This window comes from Pipistrellus kuhlii, unplaced genomic scaffold (genome assembly GCF_014108245.1).
Source record: "Pipistrellus kuhlii isolate mPipKuh1 unplaced genomic scaffold, mPipKuh1.p scaffold_m20_p_19, whole genome shotgun sequence".
NCBI lineage: Eukaryota > Metazoa > Chordata > Mammalia > Chiroptera > Vespertilionidae > Pipistrellus > Pipistrellus kuhlii.
In genome coordinates, this window is record NW_023425504.1 from 5,464,415 (window position 1) to 5,489,070 (window position 24,656).

The 24,656-nt window shown below is 35.3% G+C and overlaps 2 protein-coding genes across 2 annotated transcripts in view; one reads left to right on the forward strand and one right to left on the reverse strand.

Annotated features, from left to right (window-relative positions):
• Positions 1–9,436, forward strand: part of MCF2 (MCF.2 cell line derived transforming sequence) — a 73,765-nt gene extending 64,329 nt beyond the window's left edge. The window contains 3 exon segments of the mRNA XM_045583477.1: positions 1,042–1,136; positions 5,162–5,260; positions 8,138–9,436. Of these exon segments, the coding sequence (XP_045439433.1) occupies positions 1,042–1,136; positions 5,162–5,233 (167 nt within the window). The 3' untranslated portion in view covers positions 5,234–5,260; positions 8,138–9,436.
• A 9,216-nt stretch (positions 9,437–18,652) lies between these two features.
• F9 (coagulation factor IX) overlaps positions 18,653–24,656 on the reverse strand; it is a 36,751-nt gene continuing 30,747 nt past the window's right edge. Inside the window, exons 7-8 of the mRNA XM_036443529.2 lie at positions 21,219–21,333; positions 18,653–20,430 (exon numbers count right to left, since the gene is read on the reverse strand). Of these exons, the coding sequence (XP_036299422.1) occupies positions 19,883–20,430; positions 21,219–21,333 (663 nt within the window). The 3' untranslated portion in view covers positions 18,653–19,882. The remainder of the gene's footprint in view (positions 20,431–21,218; positions 21,334–24,656) is intronic.

A 24,656-nucleotide genomic window follows, 5' to 3' on the forward strand; every position in this document is an offset into this window, starting at 1 on the left:
CTAAACAACTGCGGGATCAACAGCATAGACCTCCCTGGAGAAATGCCTTACAGATTGCCTGATATGCAGTAATGATGATGGTTTCCTAATATGGAAGAGTTCTCTATTAGTTGAGGAAAACAAGTAACAATAACATTGCTCAACTTTCAGTTATCCATTTAAAGGTCACTTCCATCAGCTCATTTGTGCTATAGCCCCAGAGCAGTCAAGAGGGAGCCTAGTACTGATGTCTTCATTTGACAGGTGTAGAAACCAAGTCAGAGACAGTTGGCATAACTGTTATGAAATTACATGAACAGTTTAGTGTTCAGTGTGGCCAAGATGTGATACTGGTAATTCTCTGCCTACATTACATTGCTTAATTCATATCTTAACATGCAAGGCTCTTATATGACATAGTCTCTGCCTGATAAGAGAGATAAGACAAGTAAAACATATTACTAGTAGAATGATATAAGTGCTATTTGAATGGACAAATAAAAAGGCTACAGAAAATAATTTTGGAAGATATTATTTTCTGTAAGAAGGGGTAAATATCCTCTAGAATATTATTTAAGTTATTATTTTTTATTTTGTTTTTTAATTCTCACCCAAGGACATCCCCCCCCCCCATTGATATTTAAAGAGAATGGAAGGGGAGAGAGAAAAAGAGGGAAGAGAGACAAACACATCAATTGGTTGCCTCCTGCACACAGTCTGACCAGGGCCAGGATTGAGCCTGCAACCTAGGTACGTGCCCTTGACTGAAATTGAATCTGTGGGCCAGCACTCTAGCCATTGAACATAACTGGCTAGGTCTAACTTATTTTTAATAACTCTCACCAACCCCAACTTGAAACCATCCTAATAAATAAAATACGTGATATTTCTGAAATATCAGCAATTCTAAAACAGTGCAATCTCATTGGAGGTTTTATAATATTATAGGGAGATACTATTCTTGGACCACTGTGGACTTGCTTATTATAGTAAATTTTACTTGTCTCCTTGTGATGGACCAACACCATTAAGTAACTGCCACCCTCCATGTTTTTCTTATAGTTTGGACTGAAGAAATCTCTGAAGGCCGTGAGCCATGGTTAAACAACTATTTCTCTTCTTCCTATGTTGACGATGGAGAAGAAAAAACCCTACTGGTTAGTAATGACAAATGAAAATAAATAAATAGAAACTCTTAAGGCAGTTTTACTGATGAAATAAGTGAAGTATGTAGGGATATTCTTTTGTCAGCATCCTTGTTGTATATTCCATGGTCTAAAATTTTGAAACAATTATGAACATTCAATAAGCACTTTGCTCTGTAAGTAGAACTTATTTGTGCAATACATGGAGTTCCTACTGAAGTTGATGAGATGAATAGCCATCCATTCCAAATCTCTATGCATTGACCAGTTTCATCTTTAGTTAAATGTCACCACTGTGTTTTCAACCAAGGCATGTGAGATAAAATCAAAGAACAAAGAAGGGTCAAGTGTACTTTTAAAAAAAGTTTAGATTCCAGATTGGAAAATAGTGGAAATAAACATTACACATAAATAACATCTGAGGAATATATTTTAGTGGACTGTTGAAAAATGTGCTAATACCAAATGTCAGCATATTGGAGCAAGAGGTCACCCCATAAAACTAAAGGAGGTTGCTTTAAAGTAAAAGTAAGTGTTGTACTTACTTTCCCTATTTAAGTAGTTTGCAATGTTATGATCCTAGTGGATTTTTAGAGGGATATTAGGACTATTTAGGGTATATCTCCAATTTTCGGAAGTCACACCTTGGAGGTTTGGAATGATTCTTTGTAATGGACTGCTGCTTGATGCCCTTCAGAGCAACAAAATCAATTTGGCAGTTTTAATATTGAGCTATGAGAATGGTGGCATGGATAACCACAAAGCTGCAGAGCATTGACCTGAATGCATTCTTTTAAAAAGTAACAGAATGTTCTTTCTACTAATAATACAGTGACCATAAACATAGATGTATGGTAGTTTACAATTTACAATATTTCCTATTTAATATTCATAGTATTATTAAGAGGAAGGGCAGGCTTTATTACCTCCAATGGACAGAGGAGGAAACTGAGGCTCAGTGTTGTTGGGAGATTTGTCTAGAGTTAATTGTCTGGACCATAAGTGCTCAAACTTTTTAAAGTAGGAATCCTTTACATTCTTAAAAATTATTGATAATCCTAAAGAGTCCTTGTTTACATTTATTGATATTTATCATCTTATAAATTAAAACTAAGAAATATAACTATTTAGTCACTCTTTTAAAATATCAATAAACCCATTATAAGTTCATTTAAATAACATTTTTTATTAAAAATGACATTTTTCAAAACAAGATTTAGTGAAAAAATATTTTTGCAAGTCCCTTTAATCTGCTTTCGCATTCAGTCTGTTATGTTATTATATATCAGGTAGTTATTAGAAAACTCTACTGTATACTTGTGAGAGGATAAGAGTGAAAGGCAAATACTGTCTTCCTATGGATTTGATCTTGGAAACCCTGGGAAGGGTGTCAGGAACCCCCAAAGGTCTGTCTCCTGAACTCTGAGAACCACCAGTTTAAACTAATAAAAATAACTTCCATTTCTTTATTTAATACTGCTTGAGGATGGTAGTTATCCAGATGCAAGTGAAAAGTCAGGGGAAACCATTTGGAGTTTAAACATTTGCTGTATATAAATCTATGAGGGGATTGTCGAGAACTGAGAAAATCTTCAGTAAGCATTTTCCCAGCTGTAGTTTCAGAAAATAAAGCAAATATGCAAAACTGATTAGTGCTTTAATCATAGGGGATGGAAATGTAGAAAAACCTATTGGTTTTCCTCTTCTCCCAATAATTTCCTAAGTTGTGTTATTAAGGAAGTCATACAAAAAAATAGTTAACAACATACAAAAAAGAATGATTCCCCCAAAGCAAAATGGGTTGCAATGAGCTGCTCTTTTAGCCTCACTTTATAAAATGAAAAAAAAAAAGTCAGAATTAATGGGTGCTGCTTCTCTCATAGAGCTGGTATTGGGGTTAGCTCTCCTACTTTGATGAAGCTACTGTATTAAATATTAACTATTTAATGGACACTGTCTGCTCCTTAGCCCATTTAATAAAAGTCCTGCTCAAAAGACATTCATCCCAAGTGATGTGGATCTTGTTTTTAAGTTAATTCATTTGGATGTGCAAAGACTTGACACCACAGTTATTTCTTTTCTTTCCTTAACAATTAATTATGGTCCTCTTACTTTTTAAAATCATGTATTCAATGTGTAAGATATTGTGCTTGAGATATCTCAGAATACATTTGTACATGAGATATATTCTTTCTTCTTAATCTACTGTGTAACCAAATGTAATCAGTGTGCCTTGGATTACTTTGGTTATTAATGAGTCAAGTTAAAAATGTAGCTGCACCCCAGGCTAGTGTGGCTCAGTTAGTTGAGCATTGTCTCATGCACTGAAGTATTGGTGGTTGATTCCCGGGCAGCGCATTTACCTAGGTCGTGGGCTTGATCCCCAGTAGGGGAGTGTATGGGAGGCAACTGATCAGTGTTTCTCTCACATTAATGTTTCTCTCTCCCTCTTCTTCTCTCTGTAAAATAAAAAACACAGACCTTAATTCTTTAAAGAATACATAAAGCTGCAAAAGATTAATGCCAAGTAAAGCACAACATTCAATCTGTTTCTATTGGACCCAGATTTTTTTGTACCCATTATTTTTACCTGTGCCAAGCAGTCTGAAGCCTAGAAATCCTTTTGGGGGCATAAGTAAATCTTTGTTCTGGGCCATTGCCTTTTGTATGTGCCAAGATAAATTCTTCACGAGAGCAGATTGCAAATAACAGTATTTTAAAATTATTTTAATCTTTTTTTTCTGGATATATGCTTATGATTCATGTAACTTAAATTAGTTGTGCTCTGTTATTTTCTGTGTAGTTCATGATGTAACTCTCTTTTTGCAAATAAAAGTGAGTTCTTCAGGCTAAATAAGCACATGTTCCACTTCTCCCTTCCCCCATCACAAACTGCTTCATGTTTGTTCCTGCAAAGCTTCTGCAGCTATCCCATTTACCATTGAAGTACTGTGATAATTGTTTGACACAGAGCATGCAGTTGTGCAAGCGGTTTTACCATCAAGTTTATAATGTAATTTTTCAACACAACCTTTCAGTCAGCAGGCAAATATATTTTGCCTTAACAGATTAAGCCCAGTGGCTTAAGAGATTACAGAAAAAGAGGCTCAGAAGACCTCCTGATTAAAAATGGAGATGTCATTCAGCTTCTCCATGAAGATGCTGAGGGTCAATGGTAGGTGTGTTCTCCATGCCTGTGACCACCTCTGCCTGGGGCACATGGGTATCTAATCAAATGTTTGGCTTTACTTGTATCTTTGTTATACAGTCTTAAGAAGCGGAAATATCACGTCTTATTAGTGTTTCATTTTCATTGCTTCAGCCATGCCTATATAGCTCACTGAAATGAATATTAACCTTTGGTGAGTGAAAAATGCTTTGAAAGAATGAAATGCTATGAGTCTGCATGCTCTTGTCATTTACCTTTGGCTCAGACATTAGTTAATACATCTGGCTTTGTAATGGCTATAGGTCACATTACATGTGATAATTTAATTCATTCATCAAATCACATTTTTAATGAATGCCTATTATGCTTTGCTCCTTTACAGCATAGTCACACTACTCTTTATCAGTTCAAATATTGACTTTTTAGTCTTATCCTGTCATGCGTCTGCCATAAGATGGTTCTGCCAAATATACTGTTTAATTTTAGAAAACCAAAAGCAAGAAGGAATATTGTTTGGAAGAGGATTGAATAAAGCTCCCATAAATCTTAGAAAATTCATATGAAATTATTATTTTATTGTGTCAATAACTTTAACTGAACTGCTACATTGACCATGTACTCTGCCTTTAAAGATGGAGGAGAATACATATGAGGGTGAAAATTAGTGATGTATCATTAAAATAATAACCACTTTTGCTAGTAACCTCAGTCCTTTGTAGGTTACTCAAAAGACTCAAGAACAGTGTCATGAAGTTCTTTGAATATGTGCAAAAGCTTTGTGAAAATTCGAGCTGCAATGGAATGTAATGTCTTTGCTTTTTGTTAGCTTATATTACCATTGTTGGCTACTAATTAATGTATTATTTAGGCTGGTGAAAAGTCTAAACAGAAGAAAAGAAGACCTGATTCCGGGGAGCAGTCTGAAGATTTAAATCGGTGACTAGGTTTTGGAATGCCAAAGTTACAGGTATAATATGAACAGACTGTATACTATTTGTTTAAAGACTAAAAATTTTAAAGCTTTACCAAGTATGCAATTGGCATAAGTTAAGAACCTCTTTGCACTTAGAAATAAAGCTTCAAGCCTACTATGTTAGCTAGGATTTAATAAACATGTTAAACTCTTTCTTACAAGGTTCATAGGTTTGAAAGTTTCCAATGCTGTGGTGTCTTACAAGAGATCCTTCAGAACTAAATACTGATAAGATACTTTTAAGGTATCAGCTTTACTATCCAAGAATGCTTTACCAGTGTGTTTTTACTCAGTTCACAGAATATATCCTTTCCTTATGGTAGGTTTCTGCTATACACACATACACACACACACACACACACACACACACACACACACACACACTTCTCTGTATCTGTACACAAGATTTAATATGTGAAGGTAGTATGAAGTAATGAGAGTGAATCTAATGTTCATTTCTATTAAAAAAAACCAACCCCTTTCAAATAGAATTTCTGTATATAGACCAATGTTTTTGTAGATTTTCACAGCGAGTGATATTGAGCTATTTATAAAAAGGCAGCACAAACAAAAAAAGAAAACAGACTTGTTTGTAAACTTGTGTGTGGAGAATATTATTATATATACATATTTCCTTTGATTTGTATTTAAATTTCAGGTAAATGGTACATTGTGTTTATATGGATCTGTTAGATCAGGAGTAACTTATTTGGTTCATTTATGACATGAAATAAAATCCAAGGTTGATAGAGCTCAATATAAATATTGGGTCACATGGGAACCCCACAATTAGAGTCACTTCTTTTCTTTTTTTTTTTTTTTTTTTTAATATATTTTATTGATTTTTTACAGAGAGGAAGGGAGAGAGATAGAGAGCTAGAAATGTCGATGAGAGAGAAACATCGACCAGCTGCCTCCTGCACATCCCCTACCGGGGATGTGCCCGCAACCAATGTACATGCCCTTGACTGGAATCGAACCTGGGACCTTTCAGTCCGCAGACCGACGCTCTACCACTGAGCCAAACCAGCTTCGGCTAGAGTCACTTCTTATTTATTATTGTTATATTAGAAATTAATAATCCCTAAATTTTGGATATTGAATTACATAAATCTAAACACATGGGACAAATAAGTAAAAGCACAAGATAAATTAGAATTATTTCAAATTGGATGAAAATGGAGCATATCAAAATTTGTGGATGCAGATAAGGAAGATATAAAATGTATAGCTTTAAATACTTGTATTTTACACTTAAAATTCAACATAATTCACCATATTAAGACAATGAAGGGGAAATTTATGTAATAATTTCAATAAATATAGAAAAGTACTGGACAGAACTATAAACTCATTCATAATAAAATGTCACCCCAAATTGAGAATAAAGTGTATTTCTTCAACTTGATAATGTATACTTGTGAAAAACCACAGCTAACATCATACTTAATGAAAAATATTGAAAGCTTTCCCCCTAGGATTTGGAAGAAGCCAAGGATATTATCCACTCACACCATTTTTATTCAACATTGATACTGGAAATCTTAGCCAGTGCCATAATTCAAAATAAAAAGATTAACAAAAATATTAGAAAAGAAGAGGCAACACTGTTGTGATTAGCAGATTTATATGTACAAAATCATTAGGTATCTATACACAAAAGACCTTATTAGAAGTGATAAATTAATTTTATAAAGCCAAGTATACAAAGTCATCATACAAAGTAAATTTTAATTCTATACCATACCACAAAGTGTTAAAAATGAAATTTCAAAACACAATACCATTTACATTGGTAATATAAAACATGAAATAGAAATAAGTCTAATGGCCAACATCTAAGACTTTTATACTGACAATCAGAAGTCATTGCTTAGATACATTTAGAATGACCTAAGGAAGGGAGAGATATGTACTAGTATGCCATATTCAAGAATTGGAAATCTCGAAGTTGTTAAAAAGTCAATTATCTCCAAATCCACCTGTAGAGTTAATGCAATCAAAATCTCAGCAAGCCCTTTTGGGGGAAAAAAAGTAAAGACAAGTTTACTCTAAAATGTACACAGAGAGGGAAAGAATCTAGAAAGAATCTCAAAAATTTGGAAGACTTACATACCCTGATTTCAATACCCTATAAGGCTACAATAAATATAGTGTCATGTAGAAAAATAGAGATTTTAGTAGACACACAGATACATAATCAATTAATATCCAATCAATGTGCTAAGTCAACTAAATGGGAAAAGGAAAGTTATTTAATCAAATGGTGCTGGAGCAACTAGATATCCATCTAGAAAAAGAAATGAACCTCCATGCCTCTACTGCATTCCATACACACAAATTAATTTGACTTAGATCATAGACATAAATGTTCAAGCTAGAATAATAAAGCTTATAAAACCCAAAAAGGCAATATCTTCATGGCTGAGCTGTTAACAATTTCTTATGTAGGGCAGAGAAAACACTAACCAGAAAAGATTATCAAACAAATACAAAGAAACATTACACATGTTGATCAAGCACTTGACAATGTTACACATTTATGCTTGTTAGAATAAGATAAAATATAAGAGGCTAATATTCAGAATACTTTCAAAAGGCAATTGTGTAGCATTAATGAGTCACAGTTTCCCTTAAATTAATGAATTCCATCTTGTACATTATTTTTAGTGTTAGAAATTATAGCACAGACATTTTTTTATCTTAAAAGTCACTTGAATATTAACATCTTTCTTCATTATTTTGTAGATGCTGCTCTGAGTAACTCAAGGATACTAAGTTCCCCTTGAATTAAAGGAGAATGAATAGACTTTTAAAATTAAGATTTCCTTTGGTGGCCTGACTAGATGATATTTCTTAAAAATATTTCAGATAAACAGCACAAGAGTCAGAATGATCTTATGCTGCCCATGATATTTACAGAATTTCCTCAGGACTGAGGTGGACTTGGTCATTCATAGTTTGTTTGTCTCATTCAGGCAAGAAGTATCTTCATACTTTCCATTCTCCACAGGTGAAAAGTGCAGTGTTACTTTGTTTCCAAGTATGGTTTTTTCATGGCATGCATTCAGATTCCACCTAAAAAAAACAACCCTGCAAATCAATTATTTTGAACATTTACTGGTAAAAGCCTTACCTGTAATTTTGTTTGTAACTTTTCAGGAACAAACAGAAATCCAAAGAGGAGGAGAGATGATCAGAGATTTTCACCTACTTCGTTGACTAATAGTTTTAGTATTTAATTTTGTTATCTATGCTACTATAATATACCAAAGGGATATGTTCTGAAGGACCTCTTTTGCACTTTGACTGGTATTGAGGGTTTCTAGAGTTGTCTTATAGTTTTAAAAAGATCCAAAGCTAAAAATCCTATGGTTAGAATGTGTTAAAGTTTACATTTTATGCATTGCAATTTAGACACTCATTTAACAGCTTTAAGTTAAATATTCATATATGTACACCAGGTGTTCCTGTAACAAAGTTCTACTTTCCAGTGTCTTTACTTGCTTTTGAATTTTCTGGAAAAAATCTGTTCTAGTAAAATTTTTCTTTAGTTATATTTTGTCTTAGGATTTTTTGAAAATGATACATGTATAGTTGTCTTTCTTTTACATATGTAATCAGTGTGATGACTTGTTTTAAAGCACAGGGCTAGTTTTTGCATGCAATGTTGAATTTATGCTTGGAATATTTTATGACAAGGACCAAGAAGACAATGGTTTGAAATTGCTGCCTTTTGAATCATGGATTGTATGTTTTACTATCAAGTTGGCATATTTTTTGATGAAAACAAGGTGCACGTTTTTTTGATGAAATGTGTTACAATAACCAAATTCAATAACTATATAATACATAAGTACTTGATCTTTTAAATAGGCTTGTGTGTTATATCAAGATTATAGTTTATGCCAGTAGTATCATTTGATGTAACAATTTCTATAACAAACCAGTTGTATTTTATTCAAAGGTACCTGAAAATTATAAATCTTTTACTGTATACTTGCTGGAGTTTATGATGGTTGATTTATAACTCACTCATGAAAATTGCCATATACTGGACATTTCACTCAATGCTTCTGAAAAATAACAACAAAATGAAATTAAAATCTATTTCTTCTGTGTACTGATCCTGTGGTTAAAAAACAGAATTAGCAAATAAAGTTTTTGAATCACGATGCTTTTCTGCACAAAATATTTTAATTTCTTGGTATTAAACTAGGGATTTTAATCATTTAAGACAATACAAAATGCTATACATTCAAACATACAGTTATAGCCTTTTAATATTTTAATCACTGTACAATGAATGCTAAGTTTGTAAATATAACTACACTGTGTTTATTATATTGGGCTATAAAGGTGCTACTGTAAAAAAGCAGTGATTTCCCTTTAAGTCTTCAAATATAATTACATTGTAAATGTACTTAACAATGTAAATGTAATAACATTAATTCCACATTAAAAATATCCAGCTTAGTATAATATTAATTATATATTGAAAACCCTTTCCCTTTAAATTACTAGGGATACTTTAAAGGCACCATAAGTATTTTGAGTTAACCTTTAGCCTAATTAAAGAATTCTCTGAGACAGACAGAGATACAGAGAGATAGAGATAGATAGAGATATCTGACTAGAACTAGAGTAAAATATTCTGCTCAAAAAGTTTCTCCACCCAAATCTAGGATAACAATAAATAAGGTTTCTGGGGTTAGATAGCCATATTTATGAATGGATATTTCTACACGCTGGAAAAATCTTCCATATAATCGAGTCCAAGGAAACCTGGAAAACATCTAGATACCTGCAGTTGTTTTCTGAGCCTTTGTTTGTTAAGGCTTCTTATAGCTAAGTTTGCCAGACTTAATTCAGTTCCAGAACTTGTGTGTTAATATTTGTTAGAAGACAAAAATCTAACAAATTGGTTTGGTTGACTCTTCCATTATTTAAAAACTGAGTTTGCTTCAGATGCCTTAATGGGCATCCCATCACAGGGTCAGTTTTGTTTTCTGTTTTTTGTTTTTGTCTTTAAATTTATTTTGAGCTCTTTCAAGGAAACACAATCAGTGAATTAATCAATGTTAATCCATCTCCAAAGAACACCTTGAAAATTAAAATCTGTTTAAGTTTCTTATTCCTATGTTGGATAAGAAGTAATGTATTGTTGATATTTTACAAAAAATTATGCATGAATTTCACAATATAGAACAGAGTTATTATAAAAACCATTCTGACATCTGTGCTATGAAAAGAAAAAATTTCAGAGTGTATTTCTGAAAGTCTAAGGGTGTATAATAAATGCTCCACTTGAAGAGAAATTAGGTCAATGATTTTGTTTGAGTTTAGTCAGAAAACAATCAGTTTCACAATTTCTCTGAAAAATGCTTATTATTTTTTTGTATTTTTTTATTGTTTGAAGTATTACAAATAGTAATACATATGTCTCTTTTCCCCCCATTGACTTCCCCCTGGCCTCCCCTACCCTCCAGTCCCCAGTACATGCCCTCACCTGCCCCTCCCCCCAGTGTCTTGTAGCCATTGGTTATGTTTATGTGCATGCATACAAGTCCTTCGGTTGATCTCTTAGCCCCCGCTAAAACTTCTCTTGCCTTCCCGCTGTAGTTTGGCAGTCTGTTCAATGCTTCTTTGCCTCTGTATCTATTTTTCCTTTAAAAAATATTGCCTCTGCAGACTAGAAATAATCATATAATAAAATAATGTTTGAGTCACAATTTCAGTGTCCAACAGTTCTGATTCCCCGTTTCAATGTCCACTAATATTTACAGGGTAAACTAAGATTGTTGGTAGAGTATTAAATTTGACAGTAAAATAGTAATCAAGTTTTCAGATTAATTTAAATAGGCTAATTGAAATAAGTGAATATTCAAGAAAATTTAATTGTACTGGACAAAAAGCTGTTCCTAAAGTAGTAACTAAAATTTCTATTGGTAGTTCATCTCCTGTTAAAAGTCCTAAACATGCCATGAACCTAAAGCAGTCATATTTTTGTGCAAAAATTAAATTTACATTATTAAGACTGCATTATAAAATTAACAAAAGCCTCCATCATTCAAAAAATGCTTGTTATTAAGTATAATAATGCTTATTAATATACTAGACCATATGAATCTGCTTCCCATAGGGGCAGTAGATTGTAGTGTGCTTAATGAATCATGTCTCAAGCATTTAATTGTCAAAAGAAATCACTTTATTACATTTCAGTACCCTTCCCTACATTGGTTTGGAATAGACAGTTTGCAATTAGTCTTATGGTGCCTCCCCAAGGACAGCAAAATGCTTGGGAACAAAACAGTATTAAAGACAAAACCAGAACCCTTTATATTGTACAAAAGGAAATTAATAAAATTATGTGCACTTTAAAAAATGTAGTTCCTTTTTAGTTCAAAATACATATATTTTCCATAGTAAGACTGATGACATATTCAAGTTTTACCTTTCACTTGGTGAGGGTCTACTTAATATTTGTTGATAACCTCATTTTCACATGTACAAATTAGCCCGTCAAATTCTGAGGAGGCAGTTTCAACACAATGTAATGTTATATTGAGAAGGGCCAATGAAGTTGAACTTTGTGAGGATGTATTCCTTAAGCTAAACAAAAAATGTAAACCATTTCAAATGTACATTTTGTTTAAGTATTTGTGAGATAGACTCACTAACTCAATTATGAAAACAACCAACTAAATACAAACAGGCTGAAGAATAAATTAAAATATAATGGAGCGAGAGAGGAAGTCAGAAAGATTTGAAGCATGAGAGATAGATGTGCTGAGGATTTTCTTATATAATAGTTTTTATCTTAGTTCGATAATGAATATTCTCTTTTTTGTAATTTATCTTTATTGTTGCAAGTATTGCAGATGTACCCTGTGTTTGTGGTTTTGTTTTTCCATTAACCCCCTACACCCCGTACCTGCCCCTTCCAGGCCTTCACCACTCTATTGTCTGTGTCCATGGGCTATGCAAATATGCATTTAAGTTCCCTGGTTTTAATCACTCCTCTCCCATACTCCCACCTCCACCTTCCCTCTGACATTAGTCTGTTCCATGCTTTGTCTCTGGATCTGTTTTATTCATCAGTTTATTTATTTTTTTTTTGCATTAGATTCCACATATGAATGAGATCATGTGATACCTTTTCTCTGACTGGATCATTTCACTTAGTATAATACCCTCCAGGTTCATGCATATAAGAGTTCTTTCTTTCTAAAAGCTACCTAGTATTCCATTGTGTAAATGTAGTACAGTTTTTTGGGTTTTTTTTTTTTTTAATCCACTTATCTGCTAATGGACTCTTAGGCTGTTTCTAAATCTTAGCTATTGTAAAATGTGCTGCTATGAACATAGGGGTGCCTACATTCTTTCTAAGTGGTGTTTATGTTTTCTTAGGATATATTCCTAGAAGTGGGATCACTGGGTCAAATGACAGTTCCATTTTTATGAGGAAACATCATATGGTTTTCCACAGTGGCTGCTCCAGTCTACATCCCCACCATCAATGTACTAGGGTTCCCTTTTGTCCACATCCTCACCAGCACTTGTCATTTGTTGATGATAGCCATTCTGACATGTGAGGTGATACATCACTGTTGTTCTAATTTGCATCTCTCTGATGAGTAGTGACTTTGAGAATTTTTTCATAGGAATCTTGACCTTGTCAAGTTTGGGAAAGTATCTATTTTAGGTCCTTTGCCCACTTTGTTCTCTTGTATATGTTAAGCTATGAGAGAAATCAAATGAAAACAAAATATTACTAAGTGGGCTCTAATTTCAATTGTAATAAAAATATTTAAAGGCAAAAAATCACGGGGGACATTTTGAAATTTAATATTAGAACTTAAAATGATCTCTTTACTGACCCCAGGAAGGACACACGACTGTACCTGTACATTTACAACTAGTTTTAAAATCATTGAATTCATTGCAAAGCTGATATTTTTAAATATGAGTATTAGTAGCTTAAAAATCTGACACTATATTGCTGAAAACATCAGGTATTGGGAAGATTATGAAGCAAGAAGAATTATTCCACACTGCTACAGGGAGCATAAATTGTCACAGCTCTTTGTGAGCAATTTGCTAATACCAAGTGAAGTAGAAGTGAATGCTCTATGGCTGAGCAATTTCACTCCTAAGTATTTACCCTGGAGAAACACAGGTGCTCAGAGAGGCATGGGCCAGAATGTTTATAGCAGAATTGTTTGCAAGAGTAAATAAGCAGAAACCAGTTTGGCTCAATGGATAGAGCGTCAGCCTGTGGACTGAAAGGTCCTGGGTTCGATTCCGGTCAAGGATATGTACCCTGGTTGCGGGCACATCTCCAGTAGGGGATGTGCAAGAGGCAGCTGATCGATGTTTCTCTCTCATCGATGTTTCTAACTCTCTATCGCTCTCTCTCTTCCTCTCTGTAAAAAAACAATAAAATATATTTTAAAAAAGAGTAAATCATTGGTAGTCAACATGAATGACCATGGACACTAGAATAGGTAATAAGATCATAGCGTATCATACAATCAAATACTAGATAGAAATTAAAATGAATGATCCAGAGCTGTCCATATCAACATCAGTTAATCTCACAGGAAACACATTTCAGGATAGATACAATATGATTGCATTTGTAAAGTTTTAAAATATATAAAAGAAAATATAAAGGACAATTTATAGTAAACGTATATAGGTATGATGGATAGTGATTAACACCAAATTAAGGATGAGTGGGGGAAGAGAAGGAATGGATGAGTGTTAGCACTTAGAAGTTCATGATATTATTCTCAGTATATTTTTATATGTCTGAAATATTTTACACAAAAAATTCTTACATTAATTCAGTACTGGAAAAGTAAAATATACCTGTCCCCAATGACTGAAATGTAGTAAAACCCTGTGCCAAACTTACCTTTCATACATGCTTGTGGAAATTTTTAACATCTTTATGTCAGCTGAAAATAAGTTAAGAACTATTTTCTGCAGTCTTTATAAATAAATTACAAATTACTATGAACTATCAGCAGAAAACTACCACAGAGTAAACCTTCATTGACTTAACAATGTGTTGTGTATGAGAAATATTTGTACTTAAGGAAATATTTTATTTTACTGAATAAAATAACCACCTGTTGCCACCTGAGAACAATTTTAAAGGTCTGATAGTCAATATTTTTGGCTCATGAACATTTAGTTTCCTTAAACAACTTTACATTTTAATTTATAATGTATTTAGTGCCCACACATGACAATAATTGAGTAGCAGAACTATAAAAATGATGAAGTTTTAGTCAAATAATTAGATTGTGTTCATTGGTATGTCGGTAAATGTTAAACAACTGGGTCTCTTTAATAGCATGCATTTGTAGCATTTGTCAATATCTATGGTGTAAATCTCTCTACCATGGCAGATTTGAAACTATTGACATTAAGTCTTTGAACTGGGAGTTGGAAAGAGATGTGCAAAATTGGCACTTAGGAGTTTGCAAAGCCTGTTCTAGCATACCACTGATTCTGTCTTATGAAACAGATATAGTATTAGGCCCATAGTAAGTATTCAGTAGAATTCCTTTTTGGAGTATGCTAAGATTTATGAAATATAACCCAACTTTAGGTAATGTGTAGCTATCATTTTAGTACATATGTTACCCAAATTTAGATTTTCTAAACTAAGGAAGCAGAGAGTCTGATCTTAAGCATGATCATCTAGAACTCTAGAAACAGCATATTAGAAGAGAGTATGGACAGTGAAAAATATTGTCCCTGATGACTGAAATGTAGTAAAACCCTGTGCCAAACTTACCTTTCATACATGCATGTGGAAATTTTTATGCCAGCTGAAAATAAGTTTTTTAATTTCTTGAGAGAAATTAAATCTCTTTGGCCAAGAATGACAGTTTAATTCAGATATAAAACTTCAAAATCCTAATGAAACCCAAGAGCTGACAAAAAAAAAAAAAAAAAAAAAAGAAAACACCAAAAACAAAACACACACACACACAAAAGCACAAAAAACAACAAAAACAAAAACAAAAACCCCCACAAGATATAAGAACAAAATACCTAACAAGATGAAGATACAAAACATAGACAAAAGAGGTTAATACAGCTCTGGAGAACACAAACAAAAGCAATAAATATTTAACAGGAGGAAAATGCCAGGGCTAAACCATAGACTTTTCAACTAATATTTTTTTAAAACATTTATTGGAAATTAGTGATAACTTCTTTTTATATCCTTGGCAGGAAATGGATATAAGTGGTTTCTCTATATTTGTCTACCTCCCCTCCTATGGCATATTCCATTATGTGTTCAGGATGACTATCTCATTCCTACCTTAGATGACTGAGTTTTGCACTGATGTGGTCAGTAATAGCATTTTTCATTTATACATTGGATCATTAACAAGCATGCACTGAGTTTCTCAGAGACTTGTTGCATTCTTGAGCTGAGTTTTAATATGAAAATGCATGCTTATTTTATAATATATTCCAAGAGGGAAATATATTTATATATGTAGATATTTACTGAAGCATGTAATGTATAAGTCATAAGACTTCTTTTTCTTTATGAGGTCAGTACTTAAGCCACTTCATGATCATTGATCTGGAGAAGCTCAATACTACAGGATTTCTAAAAGTTTAAGAATGACAACATCCAGGAGATTTACTATGTTGGCAACTTTTTATATATTAGGATCTCATATTTAACATTGCAATGAAGCAACCTTTTAAAAGGAAGTCTTTAGAATCAGGACTATCTCTGTTCCTATTTTTATTCATCTCTCAACTAAGTGGGTAACTCTCCTACCAGAGTGAAGTGATCTGGGCAGTAGTTTGAAATACTACTGTTCTGTGATAGTGTGTAGAAACTTTGGTCCTGTGCCAGAAGCCATTACTGCTTTATATGTATAAGAAAGGGTCTTCCTGCTATTCTTCCCTCTGATAACTTTATCCATAGTAGAGGCTGAAAGGAACTCTGGCAATCTTAAGGCAAGCCATAACCCTGAAGACGGTGAAAATGGTCTGCCTTGAAAGTACTATTAGAGAAAATGAGTAGAGTGATCTGTATACCTGGACTGGCTGAAAAGGGTAAGGATGCCACAGTCTTTTGCCTACTGTGACTCTTATCAGCAGCCTCTGTAATTTGCAGAACATGATTGTTTTTGTAACTTTAATCATGAGATTTGGAGATGGAATAAGCTGCAGATTAAAAGAGAGCAGTGGTTCTGTCAATCACTGAAATGTGTTTCCTAGTCACCCACATCTGCACTGCATTGTCAGAATCCCAGCTCCAGTGGGTTTTGAAGCTTTCTTTCAAACCTCAAGCAATAGCTTCTGGAGTAGCCTGCTGTCTCTGTGCTGCATATGTCTTACCCTGTAGAGTTACAATGAAATGAGTTGAAATGTTGCTTGAATGACTGTGTGCCAGATGACACTGACAAACGTGCTCTAAAAGTCAAATGTAACATATGACAGAGCTCACAGATGGGTTAAAAGCCAGACACCAGCAGCATAGGTTCATTCCACATGTATTTACTGAGTTCCTGCTAAGAGTCAGAGACTGTAGTTTCAGTCATTTGACTGCCACTCTGCTTTTCAGGCTATCTGTTGGTCTTCTTGATTTGGTCACCTGTTTGTCAATGATCACTATTGAGAATTCTAGGCAGTTTTCAGTCCAGGTTTGCTGAAGGGATTACCACCAATGCAGAATTCCCCAGCTGCTCTAAAAATATACAGTGCTCCAATTGAAAGCACAATACTGTCATAGTATGGAGTGGGAGACCTGAGTTCTAGTCTTGGCTCTGCCACTTTATTTTGGGTCTGTCCTTACCTTGGCTTCAATGTCCTCATCTGTTAAATGGGCAGAGTGGTTTGTATAGTGTCTAAGGGCCTTTGCAGCTCTGACATACGTAGATCATATATTGATAGATTGCATTGGAATGTTGTTGCAAAATTATAATGAAGCAGTTTTGTGAACTGGTCTGACATGGTTAAGGAGAGTTGGGGAGAAAACCCATTCTTTTTTCCTTGGCAGAGAAAATTGGACTGTACGTAGTTCCTGCCATCACTAAGCAACTAATATACAGAAAGAACCAAAAGCAGTTATATTTAAACAGCAGGTTAAAATGACTGCACTATATTAAAACACTTTTCTTTTAACTTCCAATACTGCAGCAGCATGCTTCATCCCATTTAGGTGAAGTAGCTACAGTGATTTTGAAAGCATTCATGATTCTTAGATGACTGCAAATGTCCTAGGTAGTGACTCTTTGGTGGGCTTAAAGAACCCATATGTTTAATGTGGCAACATGCTACAGGTGGCTCATGATCAATTCAGTCATTTCCAAGCTCATAGAAAAATGGATAATTGGTTTAGATAGTTAGGGGCCCAGGAGCTCACCTTTTGCCACAGGGTAGACCAGACAGATGTGTAATGCTATGCCACCACTGTTGCCTTTGAAAGGAATGAGTGGTTTCCATGGCAGCAAAGCCAGGGTGGCTCACTTTTATGGATTGCAGAGCACTGGACCTACAAACCTTTAGTCATTCAAATTTGAAGTAACTAGTTTCCATGCTTTAATTAGTATCCTCCTTAAACCTAAGGTGGGCAATTAGTGTCATCTCCCTCTTTCCCTCCTTTAGCCAACAGTAGAACTGATTTATTTTATTTTATTTTCTCATGAAATCTCAATCCCACTCATTAGTTAAGCATGACCTCTTTTCATGACACCTAATACAAGACTCATTCCTACTCTGGAATAAACATAGATTCAGATTTAGCTGACATTTATTGAGCTTCTACTATGTAGTAATATAGTAGCCATTGACAAAGTAATTTACATACATCATTTTAGTTAACTCACAAAATATGTAACTCACAAATTTAATGAACAATATTGGTGTGTGGGACACAGTAATCCCTCCTTGAATATTTTTAAATAAAGGAATATAATCAGATTCTCGAGGTCAAAAAGGGCCTTTGGAAAGCATCTGTCAAACTCCTTCATTATACAAATGGAGAAATTAAAGCAAAAAGGTGGATTGAATTATTCAAGACCATATTCTCAGCTATTTAAACTCAGTTGTCCCAGGTGGATCCACACTACCTCATAAAAGCTGAGTGCTAACAGAGCATCAAATCTCTGATGTGTTATATTGCTTTTGTTCATATTCTTCTGGTTGTTTTGATGAATGTACTGGATCCTTTTCTGTGAATGATTCAATAACAAACACATTTTGAGAAGTTAAAAAATAAATTTATTGATATTTATTTTGAAAAATTAGAGTATTAACAGGAATAACTTGTAAGAAATCAGCAATAGTGTGGCTTGGCTCGGGTGACTGATTCACATCAACCAAATTAAAAAGCTAAGGTCTGAACCCAAAACACCAGTTTATTAATTCAAAAAGGGAAATATTCTGTCTAACAGATTGAAGTACTTATGCTGGTTGGTTAGCAACTCTAGAATTTTAATATAGAAGGTCTGATTTTTTTTTTAAAGTTGCTTTGTGGGCATGAAACTAGAAAAGGAGTTAGTTGGCCCATCGGAATGACATGTCTGTGAGACATTTCTATCCTTCACTGTGGGGATACACAGGTACATGATGCTCTAGTTGTCTGGTCTGGGCAACTTCTTTAGCTCTGGTTAGCACTGGAGACACAATGATGAATTCTTCCTTGCTGACTCTACTAGTTCTAGACTGCAAACTGATCTCTTTCTGTTAACAATTTTTAGCTTTCTTAGTTACAATACCATCTCAGTTTGAATTCATAGAACCATCTCTAGTCAGAACTCCATAACAATACAATTACAAGATTTTAGGGAACTATTCTTATAAGTCATCCCTTCCATTATGTATGTATTTAATAATATGACTCTCTGAGAGGAACTTTCCCCCTAAGTTCTTTAGGCCTTACTTCATCCCTATGTTCAGATAAGCAAATCCAAGACTAAACTGAAGGCAAGTCTGGGTTTGATAGACATGTATCATTGTGCATACCAGTAAAACAGTATTATGCTTCCCTTATCTCCTCTATGTGTAGGGAAAAGAGGAGAGAGAAAGAGATAAACTGATATAGAGATTAGAAGTTGTAAAAGATAAAGGATGCAAAAGAGTACAGAAAAAGAAGTAGTGTTTCTGGTGAATTTTAACCTGTCAGCTGTTCCCGTGTTCTTCCTTTATGAGTGTGGTGTTGGACTTGTGATGGACTAGACCAAATATCCTAGATATGATCTAATACATATTGAAGTTTTGGTGGGAGAAGTAAGAAATATCTGGAACATAGAATGCTGCTAAGAAGGGAGAATCAGGGAGGTGCTGGTGGAGAAATATAATGCCTGGTGATCAGGATGAAAAAAAAAACTTCACAATTTTTCAAGGTCACAAATTATTATCAAAGTATATTTCTCAAGTGATTACATTTTCTAATTTACTTATTCTACACAATTTCAATTCTAGATAGATTTCTCCCCATAAAGGGAAAAAGCAATATTCACAGAATGTATATGTTCAAATCTTGATGAGAGGAGAAAGTGATTAGTTCATAAAAGACATTGTTCATTTTTAATCCCAAATATGTGAACCTTGGAGATACATTTTTCATTAAATGAGCTTTGTTTTTTCCTTAATCCAGTTGACATACCTGGATACCTTGGTATATATTCCATATTTTCCTTTCACTGCACACTCTTCACCCCAGCTAATAATTCCAGTTAAGAAACTGGTACCTTCCACTTCAGTAACATGGGGTCCCCCACTATCTCCTTGGCATGAATCTTTACCTCCCTCATGGAAGCCAGCACAGAACATGTTATCATAGATGGTGAACTTTGTGGAGCGAAGGCATGTGGCTCGGTCAACAAGGGGAACATTCAGGTACTGAAGAACTGAGGCTGTTCTCCCTCTGTTAAAAACTTTTCCCCAACCACTCACATAGCCAGACCCAAATTTGAGGAAGATGTTTGTGTATTTCCTGTTGGCGATGCAAATAGGTGTTACATAGCTGTTTAGCATTAAAGGTTCATCCAGTTCCAGAAGGGCAATATCATGGTTGTACTTATTAATAGTTGCATTGTAGCTGTGGTGAGGGATAATACGAATCACACTTCGCCTTTGCTCTGTAGTTTCCTCCTTCTCGGTGTTATGTTCACCTATTGAAAACATTTCTTTTTCAGTCACTATCTCTCACAGAGACACACATTTTCCAAGTGTCCACCTAGCATCACTTACTTAACTGGCATTTCACCCATTGAAAACAAATTTTTCTTCAGTCACAAATAGCCTTTTACATAAAGAAACAGATTTTCAAAGTGTCCACTTGGCATCACTGAATTAACTGGCAGCTAAGTGCCAAAGAACTCAATCTTACATTGGTAGGATTTAGATAAAATTTAATGAGGACCAATGAATACTTTTCAGATAAAAAAAGTGATCTAGGACCCAGTCATAGAGATAGTTCTGTTCACTCTTGCTGTTAAAAAGTCTTACATTGTTCACATGTGATAATGCACCTACTTCTCATGGATTTTATTCTAGACATTCTCCATTCTCAATTTCAAATATTTTGATTCCTTTTTGCTCACAGATAATACATTCATTTGGCCATTCATTCAAATGTTAGAGGGCCCACTACAGGTTGTACCAGGCACTAGAGATACAAAGATCGGTGTTATGACACAGCTTTTGGGAAGGCTCAGTCTGGTAGGGAAATGGAAACATCAATAAATAATTGTTCCCCACAGAAGTGAGTGCTAATAAAAGTATAACAAAGAACTCTGGAAAGGTTGGAGGGTGAAGCAAGTTGGGTTTTGAAACCATGGCCCCTCAACCAGTAGCCCAAGTTATTTAACAATTATCCTATTAGGCCTTCATAAAATATGATATACTAGTCTTACAGAAGATGTGGTGATGCTGTATAGCAATACCCTTATTTACTTACCTGCAATAACGGTAATTTTAACACCAGGTTTGATACAGTGGGCTGCAGTTACTACCCATTTTTCATTAACGATGGAACCTCCACAGAATCCTTCATTATTATCATGAAGAAGGACCTGTGGAAACAAAATTGTGAATCTTATTACAAATATATTTGATTCAAAACTAAGTAAATAGGTGTGCTGTTTATAGGAGTGGGCAAAAGCTGGCTTCTAGGAGCTTGATGGCAGACCTAGTATTGCAAAGGAATTAGTATTTCTGGAGCATAATTAAAAAAGCAATTTCTGTAACTGTCTTGAGGAGAACATGCAGCGAGAGCCCAGGGTAACTCTGGATGAGGCCAATATGAGGGCACAGCTTCTTTTGGAGATCTAGGGCCCTCGGATTCCATTTCCAGGTGCATTAGATTCTCTGCAATAATTGTACATTGAGACATGCACTGACTTGACTCCTTTAGATCAGTAATTATTGTTGAGTATCCTGTCCCTGCACGAGGAAGTATTTTTTGCTGCAGGTTATTAGAAGAAAAAAAAAAAACACATTTATTTTATTTTATTATTTTTTTAAAAAATATTGTTCAGATTATTTAGATTATTACAATTGTTCCTATTTCTTCTCCCCATAGCTCCCCTCCACCTGGTTTCTACCCAACCCTCTGCCCTTACCCCCCCACCACCACTGTCCTCATCCATAGTTGTAAGATTTTTGTCCAGTCTCTTCCCACACCCTCCTTACCTCTTTACCCCTGACAATTGTCAGTCCACTCCCTTTCTATGCCCCTGAATCTATTATATTCACTAGTTTATTCTGTTCATCAGATTTTTTATTCACTTGATTTTTAGATTCACTTGTTGATAGATATGTATTTGTTGTTCATAATTTTTATCTTTACCTTTTTCTTCTTCTTTCTCCTGTGTTTAAAGAATACCTTTCAGCATTTCATATAATACTGGTTTGGGTGATGAACTCCTTTAGCTTTTTCTTATCTGTGAAGCTCTTTATCTGACCTTCAACTCTGAATGATAGCTTTGCTGAGTAGAGTAATCTTGGTTGTAGGTTCTTCCTATTTATCACTTTAAATATTTCTTGCCACTCCCATCTGGCCTGCATAGTTTAGGTTGAGAAATCAGTTGACAGTCATATGGGAGCTTTCTTGTAGGTAACTAACTGTTTTTCTCTTGCTGCTTTTAATATTCTCTCTTTGTCTTTTGTTCTTATCATGTTAATTATGATGTGTCTTGGTGTGGTCCTCTTTGGATCCCTTTTGTTTAGGGTTCTGTGCACTTCCTGGACTTGTAAGTCTATTTCTTTCACCAGGTGGGGGAAGTTTCCAGTCATTATTTCTTCAAATAGGTTTTCAGTATCTTGCTCTCTCTCTTCTTCTGGCACCCCCATAATTTGGATGTAGGTATGCTTGAAGTTGTCCCACAGGCTTCTTACACTATCTTCAACTTTTTGGATCCTTTTTTCTTTTTTCTTTCCCAGTTGAGTGTTTTTTCCTTCTTTGTATTTCAAATCTTTGACTTGATTCTTAGGATCCTCTGTCCACTGTTGGATTTCTGTATATTATTCTTTATTTCAGTCAATGTATGCTTAATTTCTAGTTGGTCCTTTTTCATATTCTCAAGGGTCTCACTAAATTTATCGGCCTTTTCTAGAAAGTTATTGAAAAACAGTATAACCATGATTTTGAACTTTTATCCAGTTGTTTTCTTTTCTTCATTTCTTTCACTTGTGACCTGTTTCTTTGTCTCTGCATTTTGGCTGCTTTCCTGAGTTGATGGAGTGGCTTTGTGTGCTAGGTGCCCTATAGGGCCCAGTGGCTCAGCCTCCCCAGTTATCTGAGGTGGACACTCTTGGTGCACCCCTTTGCGGGCTGTGTGCACAGTCTTGTTGTAGTTAAGCCTTGATTGTTGTTGGTATCACTGGGAGGACTTGACCTCTCGGCCAATTGGCTGTGAGGATCAGCTGTGTCTACCATGGGAGAACTTTTGTGCTGGAGACACCCTTATGAGATAAGACTTGCTTCAGAGGGGCTTTGGTGCTCACTGAGTCTGCCCTCTGAGTGTGTTCCTTATGGATCTGAGGAGTTGTAATCTGGATGGTCCTAATCTGACCTCTGGGTACACTGGCTCTTGGATCTCCAAGGAGGTGATAATTTAGCCTCTGCCTGAGGCCACCCAGCAGGAACTATGGAGACATCTGCAGATTCCTCTTCTTTGTTTGGGTTTTGGGTGTGCCCAGCTGTGAAGCAATGGAAGCTGCTGTGGGGCCTTGGGCCTTCTTTTGGATGTTGTGGGTCTCACTGACTCAGCTGCAGTTTGTTAGGTTTTAGATTTCAGGTCAGGCCATACATATGAAAAAGCCTCTGCACTCAGTTTGGATGGGAGGAAGTCTCAGGGTGGAGCATATATCAATGGCTTTGTAGGGTGGGATCTCTGGGCAGAGCAAATAACTATGGCTTCCCATCAGCCCTGCCCTAAGAGGCCCCTTGGTCTCAGTATCCCATGGTAAACTAGTAATCACTGCAAGCACCTCTGAGAGAAAGCCACCCTCGAGTTTCACCCGCTGCCAGACAGTCCAGTTTCTCCCCTTATGAGTCTGGGTCTGCAGAGTCTTGCCCGGAACTGGAGTTCAGAGCAGTCAGGAGCTTTTGTTTCCCTCCCACTTGAAAAAGCTAGTCCTGTACTGTTTCCAGTCCTCTCTGTGCACACGCCTGCCAGTCCTCGCCACGTGCATGTTGTATCTCTGCCTTTACTCCTGCAGCTCCTCTGATTCTCAGTGTGCTTTTCTCTTTCCTTCTAGTTGTAGACTTTCCACTCAGCCAGCCTTCCTGTGGTTCTGGATGATGTCTGTTTTGTCTTTTAGTTGTAGTTTTGAAATTGCTGTGCGATGCAGCAGTTCAGGTGTTTACCTATGCTGCCATCTTGGTTTCTCTCAAAACATTGATTTTTAAAGAAGATTTTTTTCAAGCCCTTTTTAAATAGGAATATTATGAAATGAGACATATGGCCTACATAATGGCTATTTTTATGGCCATCCAAGTAATGAGGAACAGGAAGATTCATGCACTCCTTCCATTGTTCCTAACCATATTTGACTGCTCCTGGCTGGATGTGCCAGCTGCATTTGTCCTAAAAGTTGTATTTTTTGGGAGGAGGGAGGGGGACAGTGGATAAAAGTGTTTGAGCACTGCTATGAGCCTGGGCATTATTAGATAAGCGGGCATCCCAGTCTTTAATCTGCACATTCAGTGCATAATCAGAGAGGACAATGAATATTTTTACCACCTCAGTGACTAGATCAACTTGGAGAATTTCACTTCCAATGTAAGCAAGAGCCTTGATCCACCACTTAAGGAAGAAAGCTAAGAAGAAACACTAGAGGGCACTCAACATTTGGTAAACCCTTTCTGGGCCCTGACTAGCTCTTGTGAATA